Genomic DNA, 24,857 nt, shown 5'->3' with positions numbered 1-24,857 from the left:
TCATCTGCCTCCTGCTGCAGCAGTCCTCAGCCAGTGCCTGTGAGGGGATGGAGCTCAGCACCATGCTGCCAGCACCTTCCAGCTGTCCTCGGGGCCAAAGCAGGAGGGGAGCAGCACTGAGGGGGTGGGGTGCAGGGGGGAGGAGTGGGAGTCTGCATTGGATCATCTGCATCCAGGGCTCCCCAGCACAAAGCCAGCTGCAGCCACAGCCTTAACCTTAAATGCTCCTGAGCTTGTTTGCTCAGCCCCAGAGATGCCTCAAGCAGCAGCAGCTCAGCCCTGGCCTTCCCTGAGCCTCAGGGAGCCAGGAGAGGAATTGTGAATGAAGGAAGTTTGCTTTCTCCCCATTTCCCCTTCCTCTCCCACACTCCCTTTTGGTTTCCCCCCCCCTCCCTTTCCCCTATCACTGGCAACCTCCAGGGCTCCTGAATGCCAGGGTGGGAGCACAGGAGGGCCTCTGGTGGGCACTCTCCTGGTCAGCTTGAGCTGATGCCCTGTCTCAGGCCAGGCCTTGCCACTCAGGCCACCCAGCCCGGAGGTTTGCCTGCATAAACTGCTGGAGCAGCTCACCTGGGGCTGTTGCTTTGCTTGCCTCTGACTTTGTTCCTAATCCCTTCAAGGAGCCTCCCCCTGCATGTGCTGGGTTTGCTTTGGAGCATTTCAGTCAATGCCTGGAGCCTTCAGCTGCCCTTTAAGCCTGCGTGGGGACAGACATCCTGCTCCCTGTGCCTGCAGCTGTTTGCCTTGACAAGAATGCAGCCCTTGAGCCCTGGCTGCCCAGGGCTGTGCTGAAGGCTGCTCTGTTTGGGGAGGTTGGGGCTGCCTCCCCACACGCTGCCCAGCTCTCAGTTGCTGTTGTTTGCTTGAAGGATCTGTTTGTCTTTAGGGCTGCAACCTGTCACAGTTTGCCAGGACAGGACAATGCTCTCACACCTCCCAGTGCTGTCTCCTGAGCAGGGCAAATAACTCGAGGGGTTGCTGGGATGGAGGTGGTCTCATGGCCCTGAGCAGAGCCTGGGTGTGGTGCAGGGTGCCAAGGCAAAGGGCAGCTGCAGGCAGCTCTGAGCTGTGTGCTGCCTGCTGGCTTGTGCTGCAGGGAAGCCTTTCAAAGCTGTAGAGGCCTCTCTGCTTCGGGGCTCTGTGCTTCTGTGGTCCCTGCAGTGCTGCTGGGGTAGGTGGGAGGATGCCCTCTGCTCTCAGAGGGCTGGGAGGGAGGTGTGCTGGGGAGTGGCTGGGACCAAACAACAAAGGCTTGGACCAGATGGTCCTTGGGGTCCCTACCAGCCTGGCGCCCTGTGAACCTTGTGCCCCATGGGCAGCTGCTGTGCACAGCCTCCGAGGCTGGGAGCAGAGCGGGGGCGTGGGGGGGATGTCCATGGGGAGGTCTTGCAGAGCCCCCAGTGCTGCTGGCTGTGCTGCCTCCACTGCAATCTCCTTTTATTGACTTCAGGCTCCTGCTTCCCAGATGCTGCTCCAGAGCTGCCCTGGGCCAAGCAGGGTGGGTCAGAGCTGAGCACTGCCCCTTCCCCTCCCTGCCAGGGCACATCCAGTGCCAGTGCTGCTGGGGGTGGTGATCCCCCAGCTGTGGTGCCTGGCCAGGGGGCTGAGCTGCTCCATCCCCAGTGAGATCTGAGCTCTGTGCCTTGTGGGTGAGAGAGGCTGAGGCAGGAGGTCCTAAGTCCCCAACCAGCTCTGCAGCTGTGGGACTGTCCCCCAGGATCTGTGAGCTGCTGAGGGACCTGGGGCTGTTAAGCCTGGAGAAAAGGAGGCTGAAAATAGACCTGGCTCTGTGCAGCTGCCTGCAAGGGGCTGCAGCCACGGGGGGGGCTCCAAGGAACAAGTGCTAGGACCAAAGGAAAAGGCTTTAAGCCGTGCCAGGGGAGGTTTAGGTTGGACATGAGGAACAATTTCTTCCCCAGAAGGGTTGTCAAGGCCTGGCCAGGCTGCCCAGGTGGAGTGCTCGTGCCTGGAGGGGTTTCAGAGCGGTGCTGAGGGCCGTGGCTCAGTGGTGACCTGGCAGTGCTGGGTTGGTGCTGCTGGGGATGGCTCTGAAGGTCTCTTCCGCAGCAGGAGAGCTCTGAGCCTCTTTGCTCCCCAGGGCTGTGACTCATCTCTGCTGTCAGCACCAAGCAGTTTCCTCACCTGTGAGACAGGAACAAACACCCTGAGCGGGCTGGAGGGAGAGGCTGTGTCCTGCGGCAGGCTGCGGTGCCCGGCCGCGGTGCGCGGCAGGGGCTGCAGGGCATCTCCCCGGCTCGGGGCTGCGCCGGTGGCACCGCGTCCCGCGCCTGGCAGTGCTCTGAGCCAGGCTCGCCCGGGCAGGGCCCGGCCTGGAGCGGGCACCAGCAGAGGGAGCTGAGCTCGCTCCTGGTTAGCGGAGCTGTCCGGACCCGCGGGATGCGGTGACACAGCCTGGAGCCCAGCGCCGCGCAGCTGCGGCAGCCGGGAGGGGCTGGCAGTTCCCCCTCGGCTGGCACCCTGTGCCCGTCACTGCGGTGGGGACAGTGATCCAGGCCAGGGGCCTGCTCCATCTCTCCCTCCACCACGATGAAGCAGCAGGTCCTGTCCCCCGTGCCCCCTCAGAGGCCCCCTCCCACCTGCCTCATGTCTCCTCCAGCAGCAGTGGGGAGTGGGAAGCCCTCCCCTGCTCACTGCCTGCCCCAGGGTGATGCAGGGGGAGACCCAGGCCCCAGCTCGGGGCTGCAGCAGCCCCTCTGCCACTGAAGCCATCCTGCAGAAGGGGATTTCAGCCTCTCCTGGGGCTGAGCTCCTGGTGCAGCCAGTGAGGAGCAGCCTGGGCTCGGTGCAGTGGGTGCCTGTGGGGTGGGCCAGGCTGACCCTCCAGCCCAGCAAGAAGCTCAGGTTTGTTATCTAATCTGCCCCTGCTCCCCTCCTGCCTGTTTACCATCCTGGGCTTCCTCAATTACTTCTGACAGCTGCTGGCTGGGCCCTGACGTCAGCTGTGCTGCAGAGCCCAAACCCAGCCTGGTGCTGGATGGGACCCTGCCAGGTGACCCAGCCCCTGGCACCCCAGCCGAGCCTGGCAGGGCCTTGGACATCTCCTGTAGGTGAGAGTGAAAGGTGCTCCTGGAGCAGCACTCCTGAGCTGGTGGCAGAGAGGATCTTGGTCCCCAGCAAGGCTCCTGGGATGTCCTTGTCTGTGCTCTTGGGGCTCCTGCACCCATCCCTCTGGGTGCTGCTCTGCTGGGTGCTGCTCTGCTGGGTGCTGTCAGCAGCCGGGAGCGGTGCTTGGCTGAGCTGGCACACAAGTGTTGGGCAGCTGTGGCCAGCTGCTGCTGCCTTTGCAGCCACCTGGGCAGCAAGCAGCTTGGGCAGTGCTAGGCTCATCTTTGCTCCCCCCTGTCCCTGGCAAAAGTTTCATGCAGCAACTCTGGGACCTCTCGATGGTGTGCAGCCAATGTGTGGTATCCTCTTCCTCCTCACTGGCGTCCCACCTCTGCTCCCCCGAGCTTGGCAGCAGCCCCAAAGCACCCCTGGGGGTGGCGAGAGGAGGAGGAACTCTCAGAACACAGGTTTGGAGCATCCCAGTTTGTCCCTCTCAGGAAGGGGCTGAGCACTCCACGCCCCGGAGGGGAGCTGGGCCGAGCCTGGCGGCTGGGCCGAGCCTGGGGCTGTGCCTTGCCCGCGGGGAGCAGGCTGGGAGGAAGCAGCAGCGGTGCCTGGGGAGCAGGCTGGGAGGAAGCAGCAGCGGTGCCTGGGGAGCAGGTTTGTCAGAATTTTAAAGGGATCTGAATCAATAGTGATAAGGAAATGATTATTTGAAGAGCAAACAAAGGGGACTGCTAAATGCACTTCTTATGTGCAGGTGAAGGGTGCAGGGCTGGTGCTGAGTCCTGGGAGTGGGTCCCTGCAGGGGCTGGATCTTGGGGCCGGTGCTGGCTGGGGTTGGTGGCCAGGCTGGGGTTGGTGGCCAGGCTGGGCTGGGCTGCAGGGGTGGGCAGCTAGGGGAAGCCCAAAGCATCCTGGAACTGAGCCCCACCAAGGCAGCTTCACTTCATCCCACCAGGACAAAAGTTTTATCAGGGTCACCTGGAAATGCCAACCTCAGGTAAGCCTCCTGGTGGGCTCAGGGTGCCACAGCCAGGTGCTGGCTCACTGGGGCCTTGGGACAGGGCTGTCCCAGGGTTGCTTCACTGCATGGATGCTGCAGGGTGTTGCCTCACCTGCTGGCTTTGGTTAGAGGGAGAGAGCAGCCCTGCCTTGCTGCTGGGCCAGGCAATCACTGAGGAGCAGGGATGTGCTTCTTGCACCTCCACCGTGGAGCTCAGGATCCTGCTCAGGTTTCAGAAGGTGCTTTGGTTGGTGGCACAGCCAGGCTGCCCCTGGAGGCCATCCCTGCTCTCTCTGAGAGCTGTTCCCCATTCCCTGCCCTGTGCTGGGGCTGTGGGGTGCTGGTGGGGATCCCCATTCCCCTCTCCAGGGCCCGGAGATGCCACCCCTGCCTTTGGGGCTGCGGCTGTCACCGCTGGGCCTTTGTTTCAAAGGGCAGCAGATTCCCATCCTTCCCCCTTGGCTTTTTTCATCAGCTTTTGGTTGGGGATTAGGCAGCTGTTGACAGAACAAACATTTTGCTGCCCTCAGAATCCACCACTGAGGAGAGGAGCAGCGTCCTCACTCTGCCAGTGCCCCAAGCCAGCCAGGCATGGGCAGAGCTGGGCTTGGGGCTGGGACACAGCTCCAAGGGGAAGGCAGAGCCGCCCTGGGCTGCATCCTCTCTGAGCTTCAAGGCCTTGTGAAGGTTGGACACACTGCTGCACCTCCCTGTCCCCAAGCATGGGTCCTTATTTGGGGTCCTGTCCTCTTCCTGCACCCCTTCTTGCCTACCCAAGCCCCCAGGTTCTGGCTCTGTGCTGAGTCCCCAGCAGCAGGGGGACCCAGTGCCTGCCCTGGGTGATGCTCCCTGGGAACACCACAGCCCCTTTGAGCTGGGTGCCTCAGGGCTGAGTCACTGCTGGCTCTGCTGCAGCCCTGCATCCCCAGCCCTGCATCCCCAGCCCACCCCCAGCCCCAGAGCTTGTTTCCTGTTCCCACCAGGAGCACAGCACCATCACCCCAGGCCCACAGCTCCATGAGATGCTGAGGGATGTGGAGCAGCTGTGTCCCTCATGGGCTCTGTGCCCTCTGTACCTGGGGGACACAGAGACCTCTCCTGTTCTGCTCCCTTGGGAGCTGCAAACCCAGCTCTGCAGGGTTGGGGCTTCCTGATGCCAAGAGGAATGGGAAGAGGGTGCCTCTGGTCCCTGCTACCTTCCCTTCTCCATCCTCCAGCTCCTGCTTTGAGCTGAGCCGGTGCCTGAGGTCTGGGGTAAGCCTTTAGAGATTTTCCTGCTGGGACAAACCCTTCTGCAGGTCCTCCTGGGACGGAGAGTGCAGGACCAAAGGGGAGAGCGCAGCCAGGAGCCTCTCCTGCTCTCCAGGGCATCCTGTGCTGCCCTAACCCTCCTTGGCTTTGAGACCATTGGAGCTGCTCCTGCCACCTGCTCCCACCCAGGAGGGGTTTCCCTGCCCCAGCAGCTCCCACGCTCTCCAAGGCCACTGCTCCTTGGGGCCGTTATGCCCAAGGATCACTTTGCATGTGGGGAGAACCCAGCAGCAGCAGAAGAATGAATTTGCATTTCTCAATGGCAGGCAGTGTGGGAAAACAAAGCCAGAGAGGGCTCCCTGCCGCTCGGCCCGCGGCGGGGCTGTGTGAAAAGACAACATCCCGCGGGCTGGCGCAGGGCCGTGCCCGTCTCACCTGGCTGCCTGTGAGTGCCTGGGAACTGCACCACCAAACGGCCCCGAGCCCTGGCCACGGGGAGGAGGCGCTGGCCCTGCCACCCCGGGGCCTGCCCACGCCGGTGGTGATGGTGAGGAACAGGAGGTACAGTGCCTGAGGGGGTTACTCGGGGGGGGAGCATTTGGGGGTTGCATGGCATGGCAGCAGCTGCAGGGCTGGTGTGTGGGGAGCCCAGGCCAGGAGCCATCCCCAGGGTGGAGGTGCCCCTTCTACACCCCAAATCTGCAGGGGCAGGGGTGACCTCTCCTCATGCTCCCTCTGTCAGCGCTCAGCAGGCACAGCCAGGCCACCCTGAGCCCTCTCTTCCTGGCACCGCTGGGCGATCTGCAGCCGTTTCCAGGCTTTTAATCCCGAGAGACAAAAGCAGGAGCGGAGCAGGAGGAAGGAGCAGGGCTTGGAGCAGGGCTTGGAGCAGGGCTTGGAGCAGGGAACAGCAAACACACACCGCTGGGTCCCGCTGCTGCCCGCCCAGGCACCCAGAGCCCTCCCTGCCTGCGTCACCCAGGGTTTGCACTGGCACAGCTCAGCCTGGTGTGGGAGAGTCACCCCCAAGGAGTTCTGGGGGCAAGGGGGAAAGGCAGCCAGGTGGGAGGGGGTGCTGCATGGCAGTGAGGTTGGGTGGGGAGCTGGTGGCCTAGGGCCTGGGCTCAGGGTGAAAGGCCAGCGCTGTGCTGGCATCACTCTGGTGCCTTCATTGCCCACCAGCCTGGCCAGCCCCAGACACCCTCCCAGGCACAGCTGGACAGAGGAATCACAGTGGGAAAAGCCCTCTAAGATCATCCAGCAACCCAACCCCACGGTGGGCATTAGGCCATGGCCCCAGGTGCCACGGCCACGTGCAGAGGCAGGGCTGTGCCACCCCGGGGCCAAACCCAGCGCTTCCTGCCGTGGCTGAGTGTGAAGGAGCCTTTGAGTGGCGCCAGGTGAGCAGCACCCCCCGTGCTCAGCCAGGGACCTCCTGTGCCACCAGCACAGAGCAGACGCCCCCCCCTGCACCCTCGGCTGGAGCTGGGTTCCCCAGCACCCCGTCTGCACCGCCAGGGCTGCCTGGACAGCGCAGGAGCAGGGTTAGGAGCAGGGCTGCTTTGGGCGGGACCTGCACAGCTCCTCCAGACCAACCCCCGCGGCCGGCAGGGACATCCCCAGCCACCTGGCCTGGCATGGTGCCAGCGATGGGGCATCTCCCACCTCTCTGGGCAACCTCTGGGCCCTGCTGCCATTAACTCTTTGCTCACTCAGGTGCCCCAGCGCAGCGCGGAGCTGCCGGGAGCCGCAGCTCTGCCCCCAGGGTGGGCCCTCGGCGGGTGCCAGCTGCAGTACCCGCGGCTGTTTGCCCGCAGCTCTGTAAATGGGCTTTATGGCAACATCTGGCAGATGGCACAGGCTGGCAAAGGCGGCCCCGGGAGGTCATAAAGAGGAGTGGCCCTGCTTGGCCCCGGGGCTGCTCGGAAAAGGAGGGTGCTGCAGGGGCGTGAGGAGGGGCTTGGGGGCATTCTGTTGGGCTCTGCTCTGGAGTGATCTGAGTGCTCAGAGAGCCCTGAAGATGGTCCCTGGCGGATCTGCACAGGGTCACTGCACAAATAAACCCACGGTGGCTTCTCCTTGCACACCTGAGAGTTGTTTCTTCTGCACCCTTTGGCCCTTTGGTTGACCCTGGGGGTGCCCCTCCCAGACTCCCTCCGGGGATGGGGACTCCACCACCTCCCTGGGCAGCCTCCTCCAATCCCTGACTACTCCTGAAGTCAAGAAATTGTTCCCAATATCCATCCTAAACCTCCCCTGCTGCATCTCAGCTCAGAGCATGGCACAGAGGCACGGACACAGGATGAGAAGTCCCAGAGGTCCCCAGCCTCGTGGGTTTGCTTTGCAGAGGGACCAGCGCTGTCCCCAGATGCTGTGCAGGAACCTGAGCAGAGGAAACGTAGCTGCTGTGGGGGAGCAGGAAACATGGCTCGGCTCAGGGACAAATCGTGCTCGGTGCCTCTGGTTTCCTCAATGGCACCAAGGGAGCTCAATGGTTTTATTATGCATTATGGGGCTGCTTATCTGTTATTCTTGCGATGGAGCCAGCGATTAGCTGCAGGCAGGTGGGCAGTGGGATTCTTCCAGGCTGATTCACGACTCCTTTCCCCATCCCTCCCCTCCGGCTGCGTTCCCAAGCCTTGAAGTTTCTTTCAGCCACGGCGAACGGCGCCGGAATTGGAGCTGAGAGGTTGCCAGAGAGGACAAGGAAAAAGCACAGAAACCTGCGCACGGGCCAGAAACCCCGGGCTTGCTTTCCCCTCTTTTGTTGTCCCCCAGGTGTTGCTACCTCTCCTTTTCCTGGTTGCTGTCTGTAAGCTGAGCTGTGCTTTAATGCTGGTTGCGAAAGGCGGCCGCGGGAGCGCGGCACGGCCGGGGGCGCCGGCCCTGCTCTGGGGACATCCTCCCCGTGCTGCCCCGCAGCCCAGCGCTGCCCCAGCGCAGCCAGACGAATGTTTTCTCTTTCAATCGCCTCTGCTTATCAAAATCTCCGGTGCTGCTGATAAGAGAACCAGGGAAAGCTTTGCCAGACCCAGATGTGAGTTGGGTGCTGGTTCCCAGACGGATTGAGATGGTCTTCAGCTTGGGTCTGGAGAGTAGGGCTGGTGAGAAGCTACTCAGGGAACTGGGGAAACCGAGGGGAGACCTTCTGGCTGTCTGCAACTGCCTGAAAGGAGGCTGGAGCCAGGTGGGAGTTGGTCTCTTCTCCCTGTACCAGCTGATAGGAGAGGAAATGACCTGAAATTGTGCCAGAGGAGGGTTAGGATGGAGATTGGGAAAAATGTCTGTGCTACAAGAGTGGTCAGGGACTGGAACAGGCTCCCCAGGGAGGTGCTGGAGTCCCCGTCCCTGGAGGTGTTCAACACTGTGGCCGTGGCACTCGAGGCTATGGTTTAGTGGCCGTGGTGGTGTTGGGTTGATGATCCCAGGTCTGGGATGCTCCAGAGCAGGGATCCAGCATCCAGCATCCCTGATCGTGTCTTTGCCGCCGTGTTGCTGGCTGCCTCGGGTGCAGCCTTGGATGTTTGCTCTGGTAATGAGCGGCAATTAAACCAAACAACCGAGGGGGACCCGCGGGTGCCGGCAGAGCGGGGCCGTGCAAACCCGGCGTGCACAGCCCGTGCTAACCGCGGCTGGCTCGGCAAACCTCCCCCCGCCAGCAGCCCGACCCTGGGGCAGCAGCCAGGAGCTGCTGCAGCACTGCCCAGCGTGGCCTCCGTGTGCCTGAAGCGTTTAGAGAGTCATGGAATCGTTGTGGCTGGAAAAGACCTCCAACTCCATCCAGTCCAACCATTCTCTAACTCTGCCACGGCTGGTGCTAAGCCCTGGCCCTCAGCACCACACCTCTGCAGCTTTGAAACGCCCCCAGGGTTGGGGATTCAGCCACCTCCATGGGCAGCCTGTGCCAGTGCTTGAGAGCCCCTTCAGGGAAGAAATTTCCTCTAATCTCTAACTAAACCTCCCCTGGTGCAACCTGAGGCGGTTTCCTCTCAGCCTGGAGGTCTGCACAGGGTTTCACTTCACATCTTCAGCTCCCGCAGTCGAGACACCTGCACGTCTGTGTTGTGCTCGTGGGCTCTGTGCCCAGGGAGCTACGGCCCCGGCAGCAGGGCTGTGCTGGGATGCTGCTGCCTCGGGTCCCAGATGTCAGTGCTGATGTGGGACACGGGAGCAGCTTTGGGTGCTGTGCACCATCCCCTGAGCAGGCAGAGCCCCCATCCCAGTGCCCTCTGCTCCCATGGTGACTCTGGCCAGGACACTGCAGGTGTTAACCAGGCAGGAGTGAGCTGCGGGCTGCACCCTGACAGCCCAACTGCTGCAGCCCTCTAGAGCTTTGCAACAGGCTCTGGGGGATGGAGGATCAAGCCCGCTGCAGGGCAGTGGTTCTGGGTCATGCAGGTGGTACTTTGCCCAAAGCAAAGAGAAGATGCTCCCAGCAGTGTGGCAGGCCCTGCTGTGGCTGCCATGAGCTGGCACTGGGTGGCCAGGACTCCACTCCTGCCTGTGCCACATCCCCATCCCACATGCCCACCCTATGGCAAAGCCTGGGCAGGGGCTGCAGGCTTCCCCACCACAGCTGCTCAGCCCCTCATGCCCTCCCCAGCTCAGGTCTCCCCTGAGCCGCTGCCACGTGTGCTGGGCCCGGCTCTATTTACCAAAACAGGGGCGAAAAGTTCCCCCCAGACGGCAGGAGTCCCGGCCGGGGGGAGCAGTTCCCCCCCGATAAGATAACATTGAGGTGTTGAAAAGGGAGGCAGAAACTCCTGGCGCTGGCGATAGCGCTGCGGAGCCCTCTGCCAGCGCGCCGGGCGGGCTGGGGAAGCCGTAGCGGAGGGGTCGCCTCCTCCCGCCGGGTTTGATTCCGCTCCCAGCAAACAGCTCCGGCCGCTGCTTTATCGGCGGTGCCGAGCCACGGCCGCGCACCGGCCCCGGGTCAGGGCGGCTGGCGGATGCTGGCTCCGCCGTGGCACACGGCTGGGCTGGGGATGAGGACACGGCGACGTGGGGCTGACCTGGAGCACACCGCGGGGGCTGTGGCCAGGGTTTTGTGTGACGTGGGCCTTCAGGGCGTGAGGGAGCTTGGCTTTGGCAGTGCTACGTGCGCGGGGGAGCCGCCTGGGCTGCGCTGCCTTCTTCACCTCTGCAGGAGGATAGTAAATACCTGCCCCGAGTCTGTCTCGCTCAGAACAGCTTTTTCCTGCTTATGCCGGTGGAGACAACCCAGGCCTGGAGTGCTGCAGGCTCCTGCTGCGCCCCCAGCACCCTGCCCTGCCTGCAGGCAGCACTGGGACCGCTGGGGAGACGCCTGTGCCACAGCCCCGGTGCTTGGGGTAGCTTGGTCGTTGTGAGGGCTCCTTTTGTCCCCAGCATCACAGAGCATCCTCCCTAGCAGTCACGAAGTCCCTGGTGGCTGCAGTGCTTGTGCACTGGGGTGCTCCTGGGGTGTCAGTCAGGGATGCTCCTGCCCCAGCATGACCCCAGCCTGCTCTGGGGGGGGCCCTGGCACAGTGCAGGGGCAGGCCAGGCTCCCAACAGCTCTCTGTGCTGCAGGGTCTGGCTCCAGCAGGAGCCTTCAGTCTCCAGCAGCATCCTCACCTCTTGGGTGGGTTTCCCATACGAGGGCAGGAGGAGGTGCCTGGATTTGCCCCACTCCCCTCCCCGGACACAGACCCCTCCCAGGTCTGAGCCCAGCGTCTTGACGCAACCACCAAGGGTTAACCCCGACCTGGGCTACTCAAACACCTCCAGCTGAGGTAAGCACCAGGCTTGTTTGTTCAGGTAAATAAGGAAGGAACTGGATATAATGGGCAGAGGAGGCATTCGCTGAGCACCTCGCACTCGGCTGCTGGTTGCTGCTTCCCCCTCACATCCCTCGGACGCTGTCTGCTGCCTTCCAAGACTGCCAGAGCTGCTCAGTGTCCACCCTCAGCCTCACCCCCTCCCCATCCCGATCCCGGAGCTGATGCGGCTCAGCCTGGCTGCCCTGCCGCCGCCCTGAGCTGGGCAGGGGGCTGCTGGGCAGGGGGCTGCTGGCCGCCCATCCTGCTGCTGCCTGGGCACCTCGCTTCGGGCCATGCCCACCCTGGCCGCCGTGCCCAGCACCATGGGGACGGCTCTTCCCACCCGGGACCCACCCAGTTTCTGAGCTGCCCACAAGCCTTCGAGGTAAGCCCCACGCTGCTGCTGTGGCTTCTGTGCTGCCCAGCGCTCCACCAGCGCCAACCTTCCCTTCCTCTTGGGTCTCCTACAGCGCTTTTGGCACCAGCCTGGGGTGTACACGGTGCCATCCCATGTGAGCATCCTGTCCCGCAGCTCCTTGCACCTCCAGGTGCTGTCAGGGCTGAACAGGAACACGTTGTCCCCTGGCACGAGGTTCTTGGCACTTCTGGGGCTGGTGTCACTGAGAATAGAACAGGGTTTGCCAACTTTGTGTCTTCACAACCCCCTCTGTGTCTGCACTCCATGGCCTTAAGGTCTTTCCCAGCCAGGCAGTTCCAGGATTCTGTTATTCTCCTGCTCGGGTGAGGAGGGTAGGATGGGTGCCAGGGCCTCTGGGACCACCTCCTCCCAAGCCCACCGAGTCTCAGCAGGGACACCAAGGGTCCTGCCACCCCTTGTGCCCAGCGGGAGGCAGGGGATGATGTGCTTTGGGGCGCTGCCTGGAGTATCCCAGGTCCTGGGCAGCCATCAAGGAGCTGCCAGCTCGGGGGTGTCTCTGGAACTCCTCTGCCAGCCCTGCCCCATCTCAGCTCTGCTTCTCTGCTGGCTGATTTCTGGTCCGTGCTGAAGGCTGCTTGGCTCTGGGTCTGATTCTTGTGGTTCTGCTCTGCTAGTGAAAGACAAATGCAGCTCTGCTGCCAAGAGCCCACAATAGAGGCTCTCTCCTGGGCAGGGAGCTGGTGGGGCAGGGAGGTGCTGCTATAAATAGGGACTCCCTGGCGCTGCATGGGGTACACCAAGCTCTGCTGCTCACCCCGGGGACACTGAGCTCCAGGGCTTTGCTCAGGCCACCAGCTGCTTGTGCCTGTCCCCCCCTTGTGCCGATGGAGAGGGCAGCCTGACCCAGGACGTGGGGACCTGTAGGGACACTTTGTCCCTGCACCAGCACCCATGCAGGTAATGGCAGGAGGAGCCGGGGAGGGACCCTGGTGGTGTTGGAGAAGGCTGGGGGAGGGGGAGCTGGGGGTCCAGCACCCCCAGCGTGGGCTGCATCCCTCCTGGGTGTACATCTAGCATGACCCCTGGCCTTTCCCTGCTTCCAGCCCCATCACCACACTGGTACCAGAGCTGGACCCCTGGGCTGTCACATCCCAGCACTGTCCCAAGCCCCTGCCCTGGTGCAGGAAGATTTTGGCCAATCCCTCCTCCCTCCACCCAGAGATAAAAGGGGTGCGTGGCACAGGCAGGGGTTGGCAGCCAAGAGGGACGTGGCACAGTTGGCACAGTCAGGCTGACAGGCTGGGTAGGAGGTGCTTGCAGGACCCCAAGTCATCATCAGCCTCTGAGCACACAGGTGTCTGCTGAAGCCTCAGGTCGTGCAGGGACCCCAGGTCCCCTCAGCTGGGACAGCTCTGGGACTGGCACATCCCCAGTTCCCCCCGGTCAGCGCAGCAGCTCCCAGTCCCTGTCCGCATCCTCGGCCTAGGGGCTGGAGGTGGGCCTGGAGCCAGCCTCTGTCCCACCACCCTGGGCACTCCTGGCTGCCTGGGAAGAGCTTCTGGAAGCAGCTGGGGCCGTGGGAGACAGCGCTGGGTGCGGGCAGCAGCTCCTCCAGCCGCGGGCCAGCCCCTGCCGGTCCCGCGGAGCTCCCCGAGCTGGGCTCCGGCACAGCCTCTTCAACCCCAATCAGCAGCCCCGTTGTGTGCAGGAGCTGCTCGGCTGCGTTTCTGAGCCTTGTTTCTTGCTCCCCAGGGCTGACCCCGGCTCCCTGCCGTCAGCGGTGCCCGTCTTGCTGCCCTGAGCAATGGTGGGTTGTGTGCCAGGAGAGCTTGGGCTGGTACCGAAGGTCCTCGTCCCCATCCTCACCCCCTTTGGCTGTGGCATCCTCTGGTTTCATGGGCTCTGGATGGTGCTGAGTCCCTGCAACCTTGTGGAGCTGAGCCATGACCCAGTCCCCTAAGCCCTGGGCTTGCCACTGGCCCCGTGCCTCGGGGACCATGGGGAGCCCTGTCCCAGCCTGGGCTTTTTGCCTGGGTCTGGGCTGTGGTGGTGCCCTCTGGGGTGGTCGCTGCCTTTTCCCCCTCCCCCTGCCCTGTCAGGGATGAGTCCCCGTGCCAGTGACTCAGCCCTTTGCCAAGATGCTGGCAAGAGCAGGGAGCAGGGCACCTCACAGCCCTCCCAGCTGGTCAGGGTGCCCATGGGCAGCACCAGGGAGTGGCACAGGGTCACTCAGCTCTGGGGGTTTGGGGACAGCAGGAACCTCCCAGCTGTGCCCCAGCGGTGGAGATTTGTTGTGGGCATGGAGAAACCCTCAGGGTTCCTCTATGCCAGTTTGGGGGTGAAACCCTCAGGGTATCTGATGGTCCTGTCCTGGTTTGGGGTCTGCTCCTCCACCACCCTGCATCAGAGCCTTGCTCACTCGGGAGGAGGTCTGCAGGCAGCACCAGGGCATGGGGAAGGCTGGACAAGGATGGCAGTGCTGGGGTGGGTGTCCTGCAGGCAGTACCCTGCTCTGCCTGGCACCCTGGGGACAGCACTGCTCTCACCCAGAGCCTCCCCACGGGCTGATGAGTCTCTGGCACTGCATCCTGACCCCTGTGTGCCCACAGAGACAAAATGCTGGGGGCTTGGTGGGCTCTGATAACCTGGTGACAGCTGTTTAAAGCATTGCAGAAGCCAATTCTCTGATCTTCCCTTTCTTCCTGGAGCAGCAGGATGAGCAGGAGCAGACAAGCTCCAGCACAGATCCCATGGCACTGTGGCCGTGGTCACTGCTGGCAGTGTGCACAGGGAGCCTGTGCCAGGGCTGATGCAATTGCCCAGCACAGCGCCAGCCAGCTGGGGTGGGGAACACAAAGGGCTTTGGGCTGCTGTGCAGATCAGTGCTGCCTGTGGGCATCTCGGTGTGCCTGGGGCTGCCCCTCCAGCTCACCTTTTCCAAGAAAAAGAGAGAGGAGAGGGAAATGGCCCAAAGCAGCTTCCTAGAGCAAACAGGTCCCCACCCAGCCCAGCCACCTGCGTGCCAGAGCAGGAGGAAGGCAAACAAGGGCCCCCGCCCTGGGAGTACAGCACCGGCTGGCAGCTGATTGCTCAGGCTCCTGGGGACACCAGCCCGGGGACCTGGGTCCTTCTGGTCCCAAGCCAGGAGAAGAGGGTCGAGATGAGGATGGGGTCGAGATGAGGAAGAGGACAGAATCACAGAACTGTGCTGGTTGGAGATGCCCTCCAAGAGCATCCAGCTGACATCAGCCCAGCACCACCACAGCCACCAAACCACAGCCACCCCAGCGGCCATGGCCACAGGTTCTTGAACACCTCCGGGGATGAGGACTCCACCGCCTCCCTGGGCAGCCTCTGCCAGTCCCTGACCACTCCTGAAGGAAAGAATTGTTCCTAATACCCAACCTAAACCTCTGCTGGTGCAACTTGAGGCCATTTCCTCTCACCCATCCTGTTGTGTGCCCAGGCACAGCTCCACAGCCCTGCTCCCTCTGTCTGGCTGATGGCTGTGGGAGCAAAGCCTGGAGAAGGTAGGACAGGCAGAGGATACAGCATCCTGGAGGCACTGAGGCCAAGAATCCCCTCCCCAGCAAGCCCCCATGGCCAGCAGCGTGGGGCTGGAGCCTCACAAGCTGTTACCAGCTGCCTTTTGTGCCGGAGCAGCGTGGGGCTGGCTTTAGAGCTGATCCCCTCGGGCTCTGCTTTTAACCCAGAGCAAATCCAGGAGAGGTTTGGAAGCTGCAGCCATCTCTCAGGGAAACTGAGCAGGGGGGCAGATTGGTGGTGTGGGACCCCTTCTCCCTCCTCTTCCTCCTCACTGTGGTGCCACCAAGACCCCTTTGGGGCTCCAACCCCCAGACCCCTCCCTGGGCCCTGTGGGTGCTGTTGGGTGGCCGTGGATCCTCCGTGCATTTATTTTCCCAGGCTTTTGGGGCTTTTCCAAGGGTAAGAGGAGGAGCAGAGCTTCCTGACAAGGGGAGCAGAGCTTCCTTACAGGGCAGGTGATGCCAAGCTTCAGACCTGATGTTTCTGGGGGCACTAAGCCCTCAGTGATGGCACTAACTCATCCCTGAGAGTGGGGCACATTGAGTGCTCCCCAGAGGTACCACTGTGGCCGACAGGGCCATGGCACATGGCTGGGAGTGACATTTAGTGGCAGTGGGACAGGAAGGAGCTGTCCCTCCTGTGCCAGCAGCCAGCTGCTTGGCTCCCTATGCTTCAGGGATCAGCCTTTTTGTCTCCCCAGATCAGATTTGGAGCAAACTGGGACCCCCTTTCCTAGCCACTGCCCTCTCTGGCCCTGACCACTGCCCCCCATCCCCTTTGGAAGCTTCCTGGTTTCCTTAGCAGGGTTTGGGTTGGTTCAGGCTTTCCTCACTCCTGTGCTGTTGCAGTCTCTGCTGCTTCCCCTGCTTTGAACCCCCACTTTCTGGGGGCTTGGATTCTGTGTTTTTCTCCTTACAAGAAGCAATGCTGGAGGCAGGCAGGGAGCCCAATGGGGCCCTGGCTGTGCCCATTGCCAGCCCTGGCAGGGACCTCCTTTTCCCAGAGCCTCAGGATGGCTCTCAGGGAGGTTTCTCCATGGATGGAGCCATTCCCTGCTGTTGCCATGGAGATTCAGCAGGCTCATCCTCTTCTCCACGGCCTCCAGGGCTCCTGCCTACCAGAGGCAGAGGGGGCTGAGCTTGGGTAGTTTTTCTTGCAAGAGAGTAAAAGGGAAGTTCTCATCCTGGAGCGCTGTGGTGCTGGGCTTGGTCCCCAGCCTGGCAGAGGCAGGCTTGGGTGCTGCTGTGCTGGGACATGCTCAGATGAAAGCAGCAGGTGAAGTTTTCCATGCACAGAGATGTCTCCATGCGGCTTTGGCATTCTCAGTGCCCATGGCCACCTTGGAGCCTCTCCAGCTCTCTCCCCCAAGGGTGCTCAGCACCAGCCGGGACTGACTTGCTGCCCAGCTGGAGCGGGCGACTCATGGAGGACCCTAAAATCCTGCCTGCCCCCAGGCTCCTTCTCCCTGCAGGTTGCTGAAGCTGATCCTCCCAAACCGAGAGCAGCCCCAGCCCCACGGCTGACCCCAGGCCCTGCATTCAGCCAGGGGCTCGCAGGGCACCGTGGCTCTCTTTGGAGGCTTTTTCCCTCTAAGAGGCTTAGTTCCTCCCTTTGTGCCTGGCTGTGGGGTGGGAGGCAGGGCTGGTGCTGGGGTGAGCTTCTCCTCTCCTCCTCTCCCTGCAGGTCTGGAGCCAGCACTGAGCAGAGGGATGGGCAGTGCCAGCCCCGGGCTGACCACTCTGCCCCCCAGCCGCCTCAGCCGGCCGGACGCTGCCCTGCTGCTCTCACCCCAGGACCCTGACACCCAGAGCTGGTGCTGCCCGGACAGCCCCAGCCCCCCTGGCACCCCTGAGCAGCCCCTGCCTGCTTTCTGCCTGCACTACTTTGACATGCTCTACTCGGAGGACATCCCCTGGGCCACCAAGGGCGTGGGGGAGCCATCCCCAGGCAGTGCCCAGGGGGGGCGAGGGGAGGCGCAGAAGGAGCCTGAGCAATGTCCTATCATCGACAGCCAAGGCTTGGGGCTGGGGGCCGAGGGGGACCTGGCCCTGGTGGAGCACTCACTGGAGCAAGTCCAGAGCATGGTGGTGGGTGAGGTGCTGAAGGACATCGAGACGGCCTGCAAGCTCCTCAACATCGCTGCAGGTGAGTGCCCCCAGCCCCCCCGGGCTGCAGGGGGGAGGGATGAACCACCACGGGGACTGAAGCCATGCTGCAGCCCCTGGGGTGCAAGCAGGTTGCTGGGGCCTGGGGGGGCCCTGCTGCCCTGTTTCCCTGGGCAGTGCTCGTGGGCAGGGCTGTTTGCTGATGCCCAGGGATGCTAGGAAATGTCCCTCCAGCCTCGCTGGCTCCCAACAAAGCTGAGGTTAGCCGAGCCCTGGGCTGGGTCTGGGGTGCTGGTGTGGCACAGCCAGTGCCACAGAGCCAGGGAAGTGCAGGGACCAGGAGGGGCCTGGTGCTGAGCCTGTGCCCTCCTCCCAGGGCGGTGTTGCGAGCTGCCCTTCAGCCCTGCACACACTCTGGGCAGGGTGTGAGGGGCAAGGAGCAGACCCTGAGGCTTTCCTTATCCTTCCTCCTCACCATTTTCCATGGGACATTAGAAATGGATGGATGAGTGTGGGATTTGGGACAGCCTGGAGCCAGCTGATGGTGCCCAAGCTGGGCACAGGGTTGGGTGCAAGGGGTGCAGGCAGCCCAGAACCGAGTTCTCTGGGGCATCACTTTGCCTTCCTCCTAGGGGCATCGCTGCCATGGCACACACAGCCTCAGGATGTGCTCAGGTTTATGCAGGCTCTGCCACCCACTCCCTTAAAGCACTGAGTGAGCCCTGGGGTGGTGCAGGGAGCCAGTAGGGCTCTGCAAGGCTGGATGAGGCTTCCCCGGGTGAAGGAGGTGTCAAGGGCACAGTCTTGTCCCTGGGGACCAGGGCAGGCTGAGAGCTGGGCGCTGCCATCCTGGTGGGTGGGTGATGCCACAGCAGGGCAGGAGGGCTGCTGTGGGGTGAGCTGAGTGTCCCAGGGCTTTGCCACGCTCACAACTCTGCCCCAGACCCTGTGGACTGGAGCCCAGGCAATGTGCAGAAGTGGATCCTGTGGACGGAGCACCAGTACCGGCTGCCGCAGGTCGGGAAGTGCTTCCAGGAGCTGTCGGGCAAGGACCTGTGTGCGCTGTCCGAGGAGCAGTTCTGCCAGCGCTGCCCCGCCTGCGGGGACATCCTGCACGCCCACCTTGACATCTGGAAGTCTGGTAGGTGCCAGGGACCGGCAGGAAGCTGGGGAGGGTGGGGGATGCCGTGCAGCAGGAGGTACCCCTCTGACCACCCTGCTCCTCTCTTCCAGCCGCCTGGATGAAGGAAAAAGCTGCCCCAGGAGATGTGAGATACTGCGGTGAGTTCCCTGGGGGCTCAGCTCCACCAGCCCCCAGTGCTTCCCGACCCAGTGCCTGTGCTGAGTCCCCAGGGGCCACAGGCTTGGAGCCAGCCAAGGACTCGTGCGGGTCCCTGGGGTCGCTCAAGGCAGCGAGGGCTCTCTGCTCCCCATCTCACCCATCCCGTCCACAACAGGAGGCGATGCCAGCTGGGCAGACAGCGAGGTGGACTCGTCCTGCGCGGGCCAACCCATCCACCTCTGGCAGTTCCTCAAGGAGCTGCTGCTGAAGCCGCACAACTACGGCCGCTTCATCCGCTGGCTCAACAAGGAGAAAGGTAAGGGGCTGGGGGCGGTGCTCCAGCAGCGCTGGGGCAGGCACCGGGCGGGGCAGGCACCGGGCGGGGCAGGCACCGGGCGAGGCAGGTACCGGGCGGGGCAGGTACCGGGAGGGGCAGGCACCGGGCGGGGCAGGCACCGGGAGGGGCAGGTACCGGGAGGGGCAGGCACCGGGCGAGGCAGGCACCGGGCGAGGCAGGCACCGGGCGGGGCAGGCACCGGGCGGGGCAGGCGCCGGGCGAGGCAGGCACCGGGCGGGGCAGGCACCGGGCGAGGCAGGCGCCGGGCGGGGCAGGCACCGGGAGGGGCAGGCACCGGGAGGGGCAGGCGCCGGGCGGGGCAGGCACCGGGAGGGGCAGGCGAGGCTGTAACCCCCCCGCCCCGCTGCTCTCCCAGGCATCTTCAAGATCGAGGACTCGGCGCAGGTGGCGCGGCTGTGGGGCATCCGCAAGAACCGCCCGGCCATGAACTACGACAAGCTGAGCCGCTCCATCCGCCAGTACTACAAGAAGGGCATCATCCGCAAGCCGGACATCTCCCAGCGCCTCGTCTACCAGTTCGTGCACCCAGTCTGAGCGCTGGGGGCGCCGCAGGCTGAGCCCCGGCAGGGACAAGGGGACCACCACCCCCCCCCCGCCTCCCGGCCGCAGAAATCATCTTCCAGCCCTGAGGACCACGGCTTGGGTGCTGGGAGGCTCGACCACCCCGGGGCCGTCATCAATGGACCATGGGACCCTTCTGGCCCCCCCCAGCCTTGGAGGACAGGGAGGAGCCCCCAGATGAAAGACCACCACCTGCGAGTGCTCCCAGGGGAGGGTGGGCAGGGACCTGGGGCCAGAGGAGCTGGGGGCTGACTGGGGTGAGATAAAGGCTGATGTTGCTGTGGCTGTCACAGAGCTCCCTGCAGCCTTGATGCCCTTTGGCATGGATTGAATGTCACCCAGGGGAGGAGCTGGGGGCTGCAGGGGTCCTGCCCCAGGTCTCTTGCCCCCTGGCACATTGTCCCCTCCCCATGCAGCACTGGGGCATCATCAGGACAGAGGCCAAGGGCATGTCCTAGCAGCAGACCTCAGTATCTGTTGCATCCTGCTCCAGAGCTGCTCGGAGGGCAGAGGACATCCCTGGGGCCACTCTCCCCTCTAAACAGGTCCTGTCCCTGTGCCATCACTGTCCCAGCTGTGGCTGCCCTCGGTGCCCATCCTGTGCACTGGATTTACCCCAACAAGCAGCTCCTGGCCTCCAGCCCTGGTCAGGGTGGGGTGCAGCACACTGGGGGACTCTGCCCCTTGCTGCAGCTCAGCCTCAGCTGCAAAGAAAGAGGCTGCCCGGATGTGGCAGGGGACAGCAGCTCGTCCCTTCCCTGTCCCCTTCCTCCTGGGTGCTGGCTGCGGGTGGCTTTGCCCCAGCCATTGTTCAGGGAGGACAAAGCCTGGGCATGAGCAAGGACAATGGCAGCAGAGGGCACAATGGCACCCACAGGGACAGGGACACCCTTAGCTGGGCCCATGCTGACCCGACCCGGAGCAGCCTGGCACCGGTGGCACCACAGCACCCAGGGATGCTGCCTTGCCATGGGAGCTTGGTGCAGGGTAGCTGTTCCCTGGGGACAATGGACATCCCCTGGGGACTGGCACTTTCACTTCCCACTCCAGGACACCCTCAGCTTCTCCCCTGCACAGGGCAGCAAGTGGGCAGTTTGCTAAGGGAGCAGCTGGAAGGGATGGACATGGGGCTGTGCACCCCAGGGCACCCCTGCAGGCATGGGGGTCCCCTGACCTGGGTCCCCTTCCTTGGGCATGGGGACACACAGAGCCCCCTGAAGCCCCCAGGGCCTTGCTCCTGACACAGGGCTCTTCCCTAGGTTTGGATTTTATTTGGACTGCCTGGTGCCAGAGTCTGGGGAACGGGAGCTGGCAGGGACTGGAACACAACCCCCGAGCCCGAGCTGGGGCAGAGAGCTGGGGGTGCTTGACCTGCAGGGTGCAGCAGGGCCTGAGGTGCAGCAGGGCCTGAGGCAGTCAGCTGCTGAGCTTCACCTTTTGTACTAGAATTGGGGTTTGTAATCCATTTGCTCTGTGGGGTTGGCTGGTGGGAAGCTGTGGTTGAGGTTCAGAAGCTGAGGGCAGATGTGGCCCAGGTGCTGTGAGAGGCTTGCTGGGAAGTGCAAAAGGAAAAAGCCGCCTGGCCCTGGGGCTTCTGCTTGTGTCTGAAACCAGCTGCCCCTGGGGGCTCTGCCTTTTCCTCTCTCTCTTACACAGGAGTGGACACACTCCTGCCAGCCCTGCAAGTGTCTGCTGAGGGATGGAGGGAGGAAAGAGGGAGGAGAGGAGCGAGGGAAAGAGGAAAACTGCCTTGGCCTCTGGAAAAGGGGGAAACAAAGAAATGGGGGAAAGAAACCCCAGCAAGGTGCTCCTGTGGTTTCCTGTGTGTGACTGCTTCTCTGCACTGGGAGTGCTCTGGTCCCCAGATCCTGTGTCCCCGCTGAAGGTCCCTTGGTGGGGTGGCTGTGTGTCCCCGCGGGGGTGGAAGGGGTTAAAGGGTGAGGAAAGCTGCTGCCTGCTGGGGAGGATGCATCCATGGACGCTGTCCCCAGGGCAGCCTCTCCCACAGCCCCTTGTCCCTCAGGACCCCAACAAAGCATCTCAGCCCCCATCCCACTGCACCCTAGAGCCTCGTGGTGGGGATGTCCCTGCCTGGGGCCACAGCAGCTGCGCCTGTAGCTGCCCAGGGTGTGCTGGGGGGGTCCGAAACCCCAAGAGCCCCCTGCGGGGCGGGGGGAGGAGCCCGGCGCGGCGGCAAAGGAGGAGCCAGAGCTGGAGGAGGCTTACAGAGCTCAGTTATTTTTCTCTTGCTGCTTGTTGTTGTATCCATGGTCATACAATCACGAGAGAGATTATAGAGAGACCTCTGAGGGTACACCACCACTGGACAAAACCGGGGGCGCTGCTGGCAGGAGCTTGGCTGGGTCGTGTCGGGCTCTGTGGGTTTTGCTTTGTTGGATTTGTTGTTGGTGGTTTGGTTGGGTTTGGTTTTCCCTTTTCTTTGTTTTCTTTCTCCCTGTTTTTGCATACCTGGCAGGAGATGCAGGGCTGGGGGGTTCTTGCCCACCGTGCCCCCCCAGCACATGGTGCATCTCCTGCCTCCATGAGAACATTTGATCCCTGGGGCCAAAAAATTCATGAAGCAGCGAGAGGGCAGGGGAGGAGAGGGGAGGAGAGCAGAGGGGAGGAGAGCAGAGGGGAGGAGAGGAGTGGGGAGGAGAGCAGAGGGGAGGAGAGGAGAGGAGCGTGCAGAGGGCTGATGGCATCAGTGCTGCTGAGGGGGATGGGAAACAAGGAGAGATGGTCTGGAAGGAAGAGCTCAGGCTGGCAAACGTGCCAGGGGCAGAGGGGTTGGGGTGACCATGCTGGGTGCTGAGAGGGTCCCATCCATTCCACGTCTGGCTGCAAAGCCCAAGCCCAGGAGGGGCAGAGCCCCCTGGGGACAGGCAGGGGGCAAAGCCTGTGACCGTTCTCCTGTTTTGCTCTTCTCAGCCATCTTCACCAAGCAGCTGCTCTGCTACCCACACTGAGCCCTCCTTGTCCCCCAGCTGGCTGCAGCTCCTGCTGGTGCCACACAAGGCTGGGCATTGCTCATCCCCATCCCTATGCTGCTCCTGCCTCTGCTCAGGAAGCTGGGAGTGGATGGGGACCATCCCCAGCAGCATCCAGGCTGGTCCCCACTGTCCCGGGCCGGGCATGAAGGTGACTGCAGAGGGGCCTGCAGGTGGGGCCAGGGGGCTGCAGGCCGAAGGGGACCTTTGTCCTCTTCCTTGGGGGAGGGAGGATGGTCTGGGGAGGAGAAGATGGAAACACCAAAAGATGGAGCCAAGCTCCATTCGCTCTTGGCTTTGGGGGGTGAATTTGATTGGTCCCAGGAGCTTCAGCGCTGTGCCTTTTGGAACAGTTCCAGCCAATCAGAAGGCGGCTCATGATGTCAGTATCTTTAAAAACCAACCAATCAGGAGCCCTCACTGGTTGGGCTTTAAGATCTTGAGGTATTGGAAAACAAATCAGCTGCCGGCCAAGGGCATCCCTGGGCCAAGGGCGTCCCTGGCGCCTGGCAGGAAGCTGCTATGCAAAATACTCTCCAGAGACAACTCTTAAAAAAATAAAAGCTCGGTCGGAATCTGTCAGAATCTCTAGGTGAGGAGTGAGGGCCAGACATGGCTGCTTGGCTGGTGGAGAGATGGAGACAACAGAGGGTGGACTGATCTGCTGACGGCGATGAGGAGCACACCACAAGACCTAGATTGCCTCCACGTAGTTGGCAGGGTAGAGCCCCAGCTGCCCGTTGTCCAAGCGCCCTTTGCACCAGCCTTGCTCGTCCTCTTCCCCCAGCTTGGTTAGTTCATCCCCTGCAGAGAAGGTGGAAAGGGGGCAGCTCACGGGAGCTGCTGGAGCAGCTCCTAGCAGCCTCTTTCTCCCCTGGATGGAGGTGCTGGGGGGTTCTAGGACTGGCCCTGAGCACGCTGGTTTGTAGGGTAGGAAGGCAATGGGTGGCTCATGTGCCTGGCCCCACCACCGCTCTGGGCCCACCTGGGTTTGGGCTCAGCTTGTGCCTTCACCTCTCTGCCAGTTCAACTCTTGGAAGGGCTGAGAGAACCCAGGAATTATTTGAGGGCTTTCACCCCCTGAGACGGAGGACCTGCAGCTCCAGGAGCTAGGCTCTGGCTGCCCTGGCACCGCGGGTAGTCTGTACCTGCTTTGAAGCTGAGCTCATCCTGCTCCTGCCCGTCGTAGTCGTACAGCGCCCGCACCCGCACGCCCTTGGCCTCCTCCTCGAAGGGGTTGGCGCCGCCGTTGGCCTCGGAGGTGTTGAAGGAGTTGCTGCCCTCATCGTCAGACCACTCAGCGCTGTAGGTCTGCCCACGGTCGTGGCTGCTCACGCTGGGGTTGGGCAGCAGGAGGGAGAGAGGACATCAGAGTGGCCCTGTGCCACCGATGCCTGGCAGGGTGCTGTGGCCTCCCCGAGGTTCCAGGGGAGTGGGGACTGCAGGCAGCAGCACCCCCACTAAAGGCAGGCCAGCAAGACACGGAGAGATGGTAGGGAAGAGCGGCAGCTGTCCCCACGGCCGTCCCACGGCCCCACCACAGTGCTGGCAAAGGCTGTGCCCTTCCCGTGCCACGTCCGCCGCCCGCAGCCCTCACCTGCCGCGCTCGCCCGCCGCCGCGCCCGGCTCGCCGGCGCTGGTGTTGGCCAGGGGCACCCCCTCGCCCTTCTTCTGCTTCTCCTTCCGCGTTATCGTGTGCGTCAGGTCGGGGTTCCACTCCTGCGGGCACAGAGCAGCCACACCTCGAGCTCCCGGCCGCCCCCCGGGGCTGCCAGCAGCACCCCCAGGGTGCCAGCCTCACCTCGAACTGGGGCCAGTTCATGGGCATCCCGGGGCCGCTGGTGCTGCGGAACCACCGCAGGTCCTCCTGCGCGTCCGCCAGGCGGATGGTCTGCTCCAGCTCCCGGTACACGCTGGCGTAGCTGCGGGGAGAGACCGGGACTGGGCTGCTGCACAGGGACGTGGGCCCTGGCGGGGCGGGATGGGGACGTGCCCAGGTTGTGTCTCCCACTGTGAGGCACTGGGGGCTGCCAAGCTCCCTCACAGCTCTTCTTCCACCCTGGCACCTCTGGGGGACTGTTGTGGTCAGAACCTCCTCCCCTTTGTGTGGTAGGGGCTGATGGAAGCGCTCTGTCCCTCCAGGGCCTGGTCTGCTTTCCAGGCAGACCTTGCATGGACGTTTCCTGCCCAGCCAGCACAGGAGGCACCTACCTGCTGCTCTCTGCCAGGTTCAGATGCCTCTTGATGTCCAGCAGCACTTCCTTGAGGAAGTTGAGCCTCTTCTCCTCAAACTGCTGGCACTGCTCAAAGACCTGCTCCATGCTCTCGATGTACTGTGGGGTGCACTTGTTCAGCTCGTCCAGCACCTTCTCATACTTCTCCTGAGTCTGGAAGAGGTGCAGCAGGGCACTCTGGTTACTCCTCGAGCACCTCTGAGGCCCTTTCTGGATGCTCAGAGGGTCTGGTTTGTTGGGCACCCTGCTGGGGAGCCCAGATTGAGCCATGAGCCTCTGTAGGTGAAATCAGTCTGGCT

General features: G+C 63.0%; 2 protein-coding genes across 4 annotated transcripts in view; one reads left to right on the top strand and one right to left on the bottom strand.

Annotated features, from left to right (window-relative positions):
- Nucleotides 1-5,813: 5,813 nt before the first annotated feature.
- Nucleotides 5,814-21,586, top strand: SPDEF (SAM pointed domain containing ETS transcription factor). Of its 2 annotated transcripts, none has more exons than XM_068159828.1 (6): nucleotides 5,814-5,884; nucleotides 16,712-17,173; nucleotides 18,077-18,274; nucleotides 18,367-18,414; nucleotides 18,591-18,731; nucleotides 19,129-21,586. In XM_068159828.1, exons 2-6 carry the CDS (start codon nucleotides 16,738-16,740, stop codon nucleotides 19,305-19,307), a joined length of 1,002 nt encoding a protein of 333 aa, XP_068015929.1. In that variant the 5' UTR covers nucleotides 5,814-5,884; nucleotides 16,712-16,737; the 3' UTR covers nucleotides 19,308-21,586. The 2 variants fall into 2 exon arrangements, with proteins under 2 accessions (XP_068015929.1, XP_068015928.1); XM_068159827.1 differs by lacking the exon at nucleotides 5,814-5,884 and adding an exon at nucleotides 11,405-11,488.
- PACSIN1 (protein kinase C and casein kinase substrate in neurons 1) overlaps nucleotides 21,547-24,857 on the bottom strand; it is a 17,250-nt gene continuing 13,939 nt past the window's right edge. For both annotated transcript variants that reach the window (XM_068159825.1, XM_068159826.1), the window contains exons 6-10: nucleotides 24,536-24,711; nucleotides 24,126-24,246; nucleotides 23,922-24,043; nucleotides 23,473-23,660; nucleotides 21,547-23,128 (exon numbers count right to left, since the gene is read on the bottom strand). In XM_068159825.1, coding sequence (XP_068015926.1) covers nucleotides 23,019-23,128; nucleotides 23,473-23,660; nucleotides 23,922-24,043; nucleotides 24,126-24,246; nucleotides 24,536-24,711 — 717 coding nt within the window. In that variant the 3' untranslated portion in view covers nucleotides 21,547-23,018. The remainder of the gene's footprint in view (nucleotides 23,129-23,472; nucleotides 23,661-23,921; nucleotides 24,044-24,125; nucleotides 24,247-24,535; nucleotides 24,712-24,857) is intronic.

The sequence above is a fragment of the Melanerpes formicivorus genome, unplaced genomic scaffold, assembly GCF_026170545.1.
Source record: "Melanerpes formicivorus ecotype bairdi unplaced genomic scaffold, bMelFor1.0.p_v2 SCAF_46, whole genome shotgun sequence".
NCBI lineage: Eukaryota > Metazoa > Chordata > Aves > Piciformes > Picidae > Melanerpes > Melanerpes formicivorus.
The sequence above is the reverse complement of the archived record's forward strand: the minus strand, read 5'-3'. Positions and strand labels throughout refer to the sequence as shown.

Excerpts from the sequence above, each read along its gene's own strand:
- SPDEF (XM_068159828.1), top strand. The coding sequence starts at position 16,738 with ATGGGCAGTGCCAGCCCCGGGCTGACCACTCTGCCCCCCAGCCGCCTC. Across the intron at positions 18,275-18,366 it reads CCTTGACATCTGGAAGTCTG|CCGCCTGGATGAAGGAAAAA; the intron begins GTAGGTGCCAGG and ends CCTCTCTTCCAG. Across the intron at positions 18,415-18,590 it reads AGGAGATGTGAGATACTGCG|GAGGCGATGCCAGCTGGGCA; the intron begins GTGAGTTCCCTG and ends CGTCCACAACAG.